At 49.0% G+C, this 10,809-nt stretch overlaps 1 protein-coding gene and 2 long non-coding RNA genes across 7 annotated transcripts in view; 2 read left to right on the top strand and 1 right to left on the bottom strand.

Annotated features, from left to right (window-relative positions):
* The window catches only part of Azin2 (antizyme inhibitor 2), a 32,192-nt gene extending 27,504 nt beyond the window's left edge, over window positions 1-4,688 (top strand). For all 3 annotated transcript variants that reach the window (XM_015485304.2, XM_048815808.1, XM_048815809.1), the window contains 2 exons: window positions 910-1,121; window positions 4,208-4,688. In XM_015485304.2, the coding sequence (XP_015340790.1) occupies window positions 910-1,121; window positions 4,208-4,346 (351 nt within the window). In that variant the 3' untranslated portion in view covers window positions 4,347-4,688. The remainder of the gene's footprint in view (window positions 1-909; window positions 1,122-4,207) is intronic.
* The window catches only part of LOC107141982, a 20,251-nt gene extending 10,680 nt beyond the window's left edge, over window positions 1-9,571 (bottom strand). The window contains exons 1-3 of one of the 3 annotated variants that reach the window (XR_001503491.2): window positions 9,448-9,571; window positions 9,219-9,347; window positions 7,733-7,882 (exon numbers count right to left, since the gene is read on the bottom strand). This is a non-coding gene — a long non-coding RNA (uncharacterized LOC107141982). The other 2 variants (XR_007352116.1, XR_001503490.2) reach the window with 2 other exon arrangements.
* LOC125620442 lies at window positions 5,979-7,438 on the top strand. The gene is made up of 2 exons (XR_007352117.1): window positions 5,979-7,044; window positions 7,394-7,438. It is a non-coding gene; the product is annotated as an uncharacterized LOC125620442 (long non-coding RNA).
* Window positions 9,572-10,809: the final 1,238 nt, after the last annotated feature.

Here is a 10,809-nt window from a genome sequence, read left to right as displayed (position 1 = left end):
ATGCCGCAGTCTGGCTGGGCACACAATCAAGAGCCACCACACAGCTTGTAGATTCAAACAGCAACTCTTTATTCCCGAACTCACACCAGCCGTCTACAATCACGTTCTGGGGAAATCCACGTTCTCTGCCCAAAATCCACCCCCACTGGGCTTCTGTCTCCCAAAAAATACTGTCTGAATCCTGTGAGAACTCAAGGGGAACTCAGGCAGCAGGATACGCCCTATTCCCAGCAGGAATAATCTTAAACCTTAAACCTGGAACCTAAACCGGGAACGCCCTAAACCCGATTATCCTAAACCGGGAACACCCTAAACCCGGATCCGCCCTGGTCCTCGAGCAAGGTCACCTACATGCAATGTCACTGCAAAATGTCCTATTTCCACGAGTCCTTCCACTAAGCAACATGGGGTACGCTGGCAAGGAAATTGTCATACCTACTTGGCTAATGGCTCCCAGCACTAATTCTGGTCTTGAACTTGTGATCCCCTTGCCTCAGCCTCCTGAGTAGCTAGGGTTATGGGTGTGTACCATCATGTCAGGCACAAACCACTGTTTTAAATGCTTTACATATGCTAATTAATTTATCCTTTGAGTAGCCTATAAAGTAGATACTATTTATTATTCTCATTTTACAAATAAGGAAACTGAGGCACAGAGAGATTAAGTACCTTGCCCAAAGTCACACAGCTAGCAAGCATTGGAACCTGGATTTGAGACCAGGTATTGTAGCTTCCAGTATAAGAGGCAACCAATACAGAGAAGTGGTTAGAGCCTTAAATGCCAGGCTAGGAGGCTTATCCAGTCATCATCCTGTTGACTACAGGAGCCATGTAAGTCTTTTGAGGGAGGAAGTGTTAAGGGTGTTGAATGGCCAGAAGAGTTGATAGGGCTCTTTCTCTTTTCTGCAGAAACCATCCACAGAGCAGCCCTTGTACAGCAGCAGCCTGTGGGGCCCAGCTGATGTCCGAGACTGTGTGGCTGAAGGCCTGTGGCTGCCGCAACTACATGTAGGGGACTGGCTGGTCTTCGACAACATGGGAGCCTACACAGTGGGCACAGGGTCCCTCCTTGGAGGAACTCAGGCCTGCCGCATCACCTACGCCATGTCCCGGGTAGCCTGGTAAGGGGCCCCTGCTGTGAAGAGGAGAGGTGGGAGGCAAGCTGGGCTGAAGAAATAAGGGAAGCTGAGATCTGAGACCCTCTCCCATGTAACCTAGTTTGACAAGTGGCTGCTGGTGGCTGACTCAGATGAGGCCTGTGTTGGGCATGTGGCTATGGCTACAGAGGAGCTCCCCAAGGAGCTCACAGCCCCAGAGGATGCAGGGGCATAGACACGTCTGCAAGATGGCACTGCTGGGTGGGAGGTAGTGGGCAAGAGGCAGAAGGAGGTGGGCAGGAGTTCCTGGGAAGGGAACATGGTACAAGTGTGGTGCATCCAAGGTACCACTCAAGGCACTAATAGAGGTTGGTTGTGACTGGAGAGGGGGGCAGGGCTAGATCTGGGAAGGCAATGAAGGTTGAGCAAAGGACTTAAGAGTAGCAGGAAGCAAGGACCTGTTTGAAGCAGGGGTAGACATGGTATGATTTGCATTTTGTAAAGACCCCCCAGCTACCTTAAGGAGGCAGAGGCAGACAAGTGACCAGCTGGATGGCAACTGTCGTACCTGGGCTGAGTCTCAGTCTTATTTAGAAAAAAGGCACAGCACCAGCCCTGCCTGCTGCCTCAGGTAGTGCTGGGGTCTAGCGAGGCAAGAGGTGTGTGACATGGAGAGTCAGGCCTGCTGAGCCCTGAGGGCACAGCTTACCTTGGACATCTACTGTTATTTCCTTTTACTCACAACTCTGGGGATCAGTGTTATCACTGGGAGAGTCACTTGCCTGATGTCATACAGCTGGGCAGTGGGAAGCCCCCCCCCCATGGGCGGGGAAAAGGCTACAGAGGGCAGGGCAGTTGGGAGGGGCTTTTTTCCCCTGGGCTTTCAGATGAGTGTGGCCCATGTTCCCAGGCCCCCAGGAAACCACCAAACCCCAGACCTAATATGGCATCAGGAGAGTCATATTTCATTCATGCATTCTACAAACCTTTGTTGTTTTTGCTGTGAGGGCACAGGATAGGCTTTTGTGGTGATTTTGCCACCTGGGGCATTCTGACAAGGTCTAAAGACAAACTTCAAGAACAATCACCCCACAGACTTAGTATTCCCTCCCTGGCTCTGTCATCAGCAGCTGCAGGTGGAGGAGGTCACATAGAGTTGGCTGAACTCATTACTAGGAACAGAAAATGCTGACGAACTGAATGGACATGCCAAGAAATCCCCTGTAGAAGAGTGGCCTCAGCAGAATGCTTTGCTTTACCACCTGCTCTGTGCTAGGTCCTGGGAGTACAGGAGCACTGGAGAAGCCAGGGTGCAGATCTACACACAGAGATGCTGACACAGAGTGAAAAGGCCACTGAGGAGGGAGGGATAGTGAAGGAGCGTGGTTAGGACAGCTTCTTAGGAGGTGTCAGCCAGGTCCAGGAAGCCAAAACAGGCCAAAGGGATGGCCAAAAGGCCTGAAAGGGTCTTATTTGGTCACAAAATTGCAAGTAGCTCTCCACATGCTAGGAGTGGCATGTGGGGAAGACTGGATCTAAAAGGACCTTGAAACAATAAAAAAAAAAAAGTGAGAAATAAAAGGACCTTGGAGGTCTAGACTGGACTTGGTCTTAAAGGTAGTAGGGAGCCATTGAGAGATTTTAAGAAACTGGACCAACCCATTTTTAAAGATAAGGAGACAGAGGCTCAGTCAGAGGGTACTTAGCCCAGAGCCTTCCTCAAGAAAGGGACCAGCATCAGTGGGCTTTGGAGACACCAACTCCTGATTTGCTATTGACTTGTATGACTCAGCACAGAGGGAGCTCTTCCTGCAGGTAAGGGACTGGAATGTGCTAAAAGTATGAAAGAACAGAAGAGGGAGGGTCTTGTGGAGAAGCAAAACCCAGAACAAGTAAGGACAAGTTGGCATGGCCCCTCCAGGTCCATGGATACTGAGCCCAGTGCTCTTTCCCCACCAGTGTCCAGACAGTTCCACACCTTCCTGCCCATGAGTACTTGCTAGCTTGCTGCAGGGGCACCAGCAGGGAGTAACACAAGAAATGGAGAAATGTCAGGGTCACAGATATTGAAGCTTTATTGATATCAAGGAGAGAGATCCTGTGTGTAGGACTCTGCTGTGTCCTGCTCTTCTAAAGCTCCGTCACTGAAGCCAAGACATGTAGGCCAAGGAGGAATTGGTCAGGGGAGGGTTGATGATGTAGGCAGGATGATAAGCATGGGCACAGGCCTGGGAAGGGACATGTGAGAGCCTGAGAAGTGGCTAATGTGATGGCCTCTGGCGGTGTGGAAAAGCAGGGCTGTAAGCATGGAGAGGGAGGCAGGCAGGGCTGACCCAGGGCCTGAGAGTGAAGGGAAGTTACCGGGGGCTCAAGAGGAGGGTTTGACTTTTAGAAAGATGGGCCTAGGCCAGTGCTGAACTGTCTGGAGTGGGTGAGAGCAGGTGAACATGTCAGGGAGATGTGTGGTCCTGTCGTGATCCTAGGAGACGTAGTGTTGTCAGTGGGATGGAGACCAGAGGGTGGTTCAGGAGCTGGGCTGCATGGAGCTTGACTGTGTGGGGACACGATTCCCAGCTATAGCCAGAGCAGTGGCTCAGGTGATGGAACTTTAGTCACGTGGGTGCAGAGGAGGAGAAATAGCTTGTGGGACTGTGTGAGGGGAGCAGGGAATGAGTTATTTTTAAGACCCAAGCCTCGGTATGAAGACTGTGGGCTCTAGAGTGAGAGCTGGGTTCAACCTAGTCCTACCACCTACAAGGGATGTGGTCTTGGGCAGGCCACTCCTCAGAGTCTGTTTCCTCATCAGTAAGATAGGATGGTAAAGGCTGTTCACAGTTTGGAGGAGGATAAAATTAGAAGATGAAAGTAAAGTGCCTGGTGCCATGTCTGACACACAGTAAGTGCTCAACAATCATCCTGTGGGTTCCTTTCTCTTCTTGGGCAGTGGGGACGGCAGTGGAGAAGAGCCCTTGCCCCTGCCCTCGGCTCGGCTTAGGGTTCAGGTGAGAGCTGTATGCCTAAGGGGCCAGAGAATCTGATACAGGGGCCATCAGGAGCCCCTAGGCTTGGGGACCTGCTAGCTACCTCCAGCACCCCTCTCTCACCCTCAGGGAAGCGCTGCGAAGACAGCTGCTGCCTGCGGAACAAGACGAAGATGCTGAGGGCATGTGCAAGCCTCTGTCCTGTGGCTGGGAGATCACAGACACCTTGTGTGTGGGCCCTGTCTTCACCCCAGCGAGCATCATGTGAGCGGGCCCTGTCCCCCTCCTCCGGAGAACCCCAGCGGGGCCGCAGAGATGCCTCTGGGAGAGGTGGGGAAGGCGGCAAGCAGGGCACCCTCTGGCCAGGACTCTGGTGCTCGCTCTGCTGCCCCCACACTCCACCTGTAGTGTTTCTGCCCTGTAAATAGGACCAGTCTTACACTCACTGTAGTTCAAGTATGCAACATAAATCCTGTCCCTTCCAGCTGTGTCCGCCTCCTCTGCAGCGCAAGCGGCCTGGTCAGCCAGGCGTGGGGTGTTCTTGGGGTCTCCCTCGGCATCCTTCCCCCTTTGTAAATATGAAGCAAATAAATATTTAGGTTTTTTAATACTCCAGTGTAGTCTAGCAGTTCAATTCAGAAAGAAGACTGGGCTGGGCCTGGGGAGAGACCTCCCTGCCCTGATGAGCCCATGTCCACTTCAGTCCTGACCACACTCTTGAGCCCTGGCTGAAATGTGGACATCACCCATTGGCATCCACTCTCTCTAACTCATCTGTGTTCTCTGAGGCTGCCACACTTGGTGCCATGAGGAAGGGTGTGCTGTGAGGTTTGAGGTGCATGGTCAGAACTGCCTTCCTTCATGAGTTCATGACTGGCCAGTGGCCTCTGTGAACCTGACAACTAGTCTAAGGCCTGGCCCAGAGAAGCGACAACTGAGTATTTGATACAGCATTGGAAACTCATAGGAAAGATAAAGGGTAAAGGGAAGAGTGTCCAGGAGGTTATTGCTTTTGAAATTCCAGGGGTTGAACCCAGGGTCTCCCACTTTCTAGACAAGTATTTTGCCACTAGGCTACATTCCTGGCCCCACATTTCCCCCTCAAGAGGTCTACATGTTTGTGTTGCTCTCACTGCCCCAACCTGTGAGAGAGTGAGGTTGCTGTGTGGTTGGCTTTGCTCATTCAGGTAGTACTGTTACGACAAGGCTGGCTACAGAGTCCTGCTGTGTCCAATGCCAACATCCATGACAGCTCCTCAGACTGGCAGTTTTTTACCAGGACAAATGTTCTTCATGCTGCCAGGGTCCCAAGCTATGACCCTGAGGTATGTGAGCTGCTTAGCAAAAGAGTTCAAAATTTAGATTTCTCTCAGCTGCTATTGGGAACCCTAAAGATTTTTCTTCTTTAAAAAATTGAGATATAATTTATATGCCATAAAATTCACTTTTTTCTTTCATAGTACTGAGGACTAAATCCAAGGATGCCCTACCACTGAGTCACATCCTTAGCCCTTTTTATTTATTTATTTTAAAATTTTGAGACAGGCCTCACTAAGTTGCCAAGGCTGGCCTTGAACTTAGGATTTTCCTACCTCAGCCTCCCAAGTCACTGGGATTGTAGGTGTGTGCCACTGCACCTGGCTAAAACCCTGTTGAGGCGTACAGGTGAACAGTGTTCAGTACATTTACAGAGTTCTGCAATGCTCACACTATCAACTCTAGAATATACTCATCTCCCCCAATAAAAGCCCCATGCCCATCAGCAGTCACTCCCATCTTCCCTTCCTCCACCCCTTGGCAACTCTAATCCACTTTCCAGCTCTATGGATTTGCCTGTTCTGGATGTTTCACTAGGATGGTTTTCATATCCTTACTTGAGCTCCTTTTAGGGGTAAGCTGCTATCCTGCCTTAGTATTTTAGACAATCTTGGGGCCTTCACATGGCTGTGAGGTCATCCACTGAGGCAATGTGCCTCGTGTTTGGAATGAACTATGTGCTTGCCAGAAGCACAGGTATCTCCTTTTTTCTAGGCTAGGCCTACTTTTTGCACTTTGATAATGAATAGGCTGAGAACTCTGGATGGAGAGACTCAGAGGGCAATCTCAAGTGATTACTCCCTTGCCCCTTTGGAGGTCACTCAAAGTCACGCTTTACAGACATTCATACTGTGGAACTATTGACCCTCCATCTATGAGACTATTTCTGGGACTTCTTTTATTTCAGATGTCTAGGCAGATCTGGACCCCCTCCTGCTTCTCTTTTGGGGTAGGGGATGGCAAATGCAAGTTTTTCTTCTGGAACTGGCATCTGCTGCCAGAGGTGGCAGAGGCTCTGGGAGATGTGGCTGGCAGTGCTGAGGGCCAGGCATCACGCATTACCTCACCAGAGCCAGGTCCACTGGGGCGGGCTCTCTGGGGCTCTTGAATTGACAGCAGCTGGCAGGGAGCCTGAACACATATCTCGGCTGGAGCCTTTCTCGTAGTTCATATTCTCTTTGCTGTGAGAACATGGGATTTACCTTTCTGAGACAGACACAACCTTGATGAGGTTTACTTGAGAATAATTGCTAACCATCATTTCTTTTCAGTTATTTTTTTTCCTTATTTCTATCTTTTTCTGAAGAAAAAGAAGAAAAAAGTATTAAATGTGAAGAATGGTAAAGGCTTCAGGCCTGTGTGTGTGTGTGTGTGCGCGCGCGCGTGCATGTGTGCACGCAGAAGATTTCACCAGAGGTCTCCCGGAGCCCTGGCTGCATAGGCATTTATCCCCTTGGAGCTCCCTGCTAAGCAGTCTGTTGGCAGAGGCCCTGAGACCCATCTGCCTTGGGACTTCAAGAGGGACATCCTCCTCCCAACACTGCCTACATCTGCCTGCATCACACCTCTGAAGCTCCTGTGTGTTCACTCACTCTGGGAGGTCAACAGACCCAACAGCTACAGATAGACCCCCACCCTCTCCCTCTCAGGTGAGTCCCCTCCTCCCTTGCACAGGCCATCCTCACTCAGCAGCTAAATCCTGTTACTCCATTTCACCCACAATAACACTTAAAGTTCAACAACGACCTCTGACTCCCACTCCTCCCTGCCCCACTGGTCCTGACCACACCAGTCTCCTCTCCCATTTCTCAAATATCCCACTGCTGGGCCTGCATTTACGCTCTCCTTTCTCTACAATGATCCTCCCTGTGGGAACTGCTTGCTTCATTCAGGTTCTGCTCAAAAGTTTCCTTTTATATAAAGCCTTCCAGAATCACCCTTTAGAAAACAGTACTTCCCAGTCTCTTTCCCCTTAACTGGTTTTCTTTTTCTTTGCAGCATTTATCACCACTTGACATACTTCACAGCATGTTTGTGTGGGTATCATCAGCCCCTGTAGGATGTGAGCTCCTTGGCAGCAGGAACCAAATTTATTTTTTCATTGCATTGTCCTTATTACCCAGAACCGAGCAAATGCTCAGAAATATATGCCAAATCAACAACAGGACCTGTCTGAATCTATTAACTCATTTGTAAAACACGACTGCTGAATATGTTGACCTCAGAGTTATTGTGAGGATTAAATAAGAAAATGGATATTCTAAGGCCTACCATATCCTTAGGTACACAATAAATGGCATTGGAAGGTAATTTCTTGGGCATTTATTGAGTACTTACTGGGGCCTTGTGGTTGATACTGTGATGCAGAGTTGAGTCCCTCAGTCTTTAAGGAGCTCAATGCAGTAGACTCATTGAGGGCCTTGAAACAGAAAGCCAATTCTGAAGTAGGAAGCCTTGTATGCTTCTGAAACACAAGCATGACAGGACCTTTGGGAAGATAAATGAAAGAGTATCAAAAGGTATAGGGACAGAAGAAATGATGGACTGGTGTTAGCACATACCTCCTTTACCCTGCACCCTGCCCCCACCCTGGGAAAGGCAGGCTTAGCCCATGGGAACAGAGGGAGATAAGTTGTCATCTCTGTCTGCCCCTGCTCAGGAGGGACACAGAAATAGGTTAATCTCTCCATGGGAGCCATTTCCCCCACCCCACTTCCTGGAAACCCTGTCCATGCCAGCCCTTCCAGTTGTAAAGTGACCACAGGAGAGGCAATAGCATGGGGGTTTTATCCTCCCTTTGCTGCTTTTAAGTCCTTTCTGGCATCTATGGGATGAGCAGCTAAAGCCCTATAAGATGATTTGTTCTGACCTCTTGGTGGTCCAAGGGTCTTTGTGAAAAACAAATTCAATCTTGGTAGTCCTCTTCTGAAAACCCTTCAGCTGATTCCCACAGGGATGCCAATAAAAGCTGAATTGCCGGAGACCCTTGTCTAAATCACTGACTTCATCTCATGCCCCTTTCTCACATTTCAGTTCCTTAGTGTTTTTGACTAGTCTTTTAAACTAGCTCAGAGGATGGAGGATATCCCTGAATTCCAAGGAGGGGCATCTTGCCCCTTCTGCTTAGCTCCTGAGTGGCCCTAGAACGTGCAGTGACCATTGGAAGGAGCTGGGGGGTGAGGGGAGCTGAAAATAACCTCAGGGTAATTCTTGGGAAGAACCCAGCTCCACACTTGGTGAGACCTAAGCCGAGGGACATACATAGGCATACAGGATACCTCAATGGCTACCCTAGGTGACCCTGGGTAGGACCACCCGATAAAATTATGAACATACAGCTAAATTTGAATTCAGATACACGACGGGTGGTTTTTAAGTACGTGTATGTTCCATGTGATACTTGAGGTATTCTTATGATAAGGCATTACTCGTCGTTTATTTGAAATTCAACTTTAACCGGGAGTCCTGCATTTTATTTGCTAAATCTGGTAACCTTGCCCTGGAAAGTTCCTTATGCCGGATGTCCCTCTCGAGCTTTCCTTTCTTCCATTTGTGGAATGGGGACATTTCTGCGAGATCAGCCTCGGGAACTCCTCAAGGGGAAACCTACCCACGCCCACCTCAAGGATAGTCCTCCGCTCAGAGGAGTCATGTGGAAAGCGCGCTGGTCTCGGGAGTTTCTTGCTGAGTGAATATGAGAAACCTCTTCCTCTAGGACCCTCATCTTTCTTATCTGAATATTAAGGCTGTCAGGAAGAAACGAATCTCTCCACCACAGCCTAGCGGAACCGTGATTATAAGACTCCTAGACGCCGGAACTCACCAGCCCAGTCCTTCAAACTTGTACATTTCCGGTGCATGACATCACTTCCGTACCCAACAGTTTCCCAGTCTTCGCGCTACACACTCTTGCGCCCTCTATCGGCCGGGAGGAGGGACCGACTTTACCATACTGAAAGGGGAAAAAAAAAAAAAAAACAGCGGAAGCTATTGGTTGAAAGATGGAGGAAACGCAGCTCCGATTCGCAAACTCCATCAATGGAAAACCGAACCTTCACTCCTGGAGGGGCTCCCAAGGGAAACAGGTCAACCCGGGTCTGGGGAGGCGTGGGAAAGGGTGTCCTGCTTTCTGCCGGGTTTGAAAGGCCGGGAATAGTTCCGGAAGTGGGCTCCGGCCCACCGGCTACTTCCGCTTCTACGTGGAGTAGGGGTCTCCTAGAGGAAGGGCACCCGGAAGCGGTGCGGAGTAAGGGGGCTCGGTTCTGGTGGCCTCATCTCCTCCCCTTTCATGCTGGAGGGAAGACACTTGCTGAGTCCACGCGGAAAACCCGGGGCTTTGTCGTATTTCTTGATTTCAGGCTGAGATGTTCAGCATTTTAAGACAATCAAGAATGCCTGTCTGCCATGCCCGGTCCTCGCCCTGGACTCGCATTATTTCCCAGCCCATCGCGGAGTGGATTTTATGACAGGAACTCTTGACTTCTAAGTGCCGGTGGTGAAATCCTAGTTATGCCAGTTCTTAACTGTGCCACAGTTTCCGAATGTAAAATGGATAACAGTATCAGCCTTACACCATAATGTAGATTGAATACATTAACATATTGAAAACACCAAGAACGGGACCTGGCTCATCGTGATCATCGGTAGGTAACCACCTAAATTGCCAGTCAGGAAATTGAGGCTTAGATGTGTAGTAATTTGCCAATAGTAACAGTGGAACAGGTTGGGAAGCGACTTTGCAGTCACTATTCCCTTCCAGCCCTCTTCCTGTCCTTGGAAGAAGCATGTGATGATCACAGTTTCCTTTATAGCAGCATATACATTTTATTTAATAGCACTTTAACACCAAATGGTTGCTCTCTGGCCATTTTAATAACTCGGATGGAGTTGGTGAGTTTCAATAGCATGTGCCCCAGACCAAGGGCAAGATTTCAGGAGGAAGAATGGATGACTCTCAAGGTTCATTTCCTGCTAAAGCCCATTCATAGAAAAGTCGGTAGAAATAAACTTTGGGACATGTTAAATTTGAGCTCTATGAGATGTGCAAATGAGATAATAGCATAAATGTTATGTTAGAGGAAGACACAGGGTGCCAAATGAGATTTGATCAGGGAGTTTGTCAGCTCAGTTTAGGGCAGACTTAGCAGAAACAGTGGGTCTTGGTGGATGAGTAGGAGTTGACCAGATAGAAAAGCTGAGAGACTGAGAGGAGACTTTCAGACCAGGGGAATAGTGTGTACAAAGGAATAGTGGTGGAATATTTCATGAAGAAGAAGCGAAAACAAAAAGAAAGCAAAGGGAGGAACTATACTAGAAGAATAGCCAATCAAAGGAGAAACTAATTCAAATTAAAAATCAAATAAATCAAACTGACAGGAAATAAAAATCATTTCTCAATAATAACATTGAATATA

Source organism: Marmota marmota, unplaced genomic scaffold (assembly GCF_001458135.2).
Source record: "Marmota marmota marmota unplaced genomic scaffold, marMar, whole genome shotgun sequence".
Classification (NCBI taxonomy): domain Eukaryota; kingdom Metazoa; phylum Chordata; class Mammalia; order Rodentia; family Sciuridae; genus Marmota; species Marmota marmota.
This window is presented reverse-complemented; position numbering and strand designations above follow the sequence as displayed.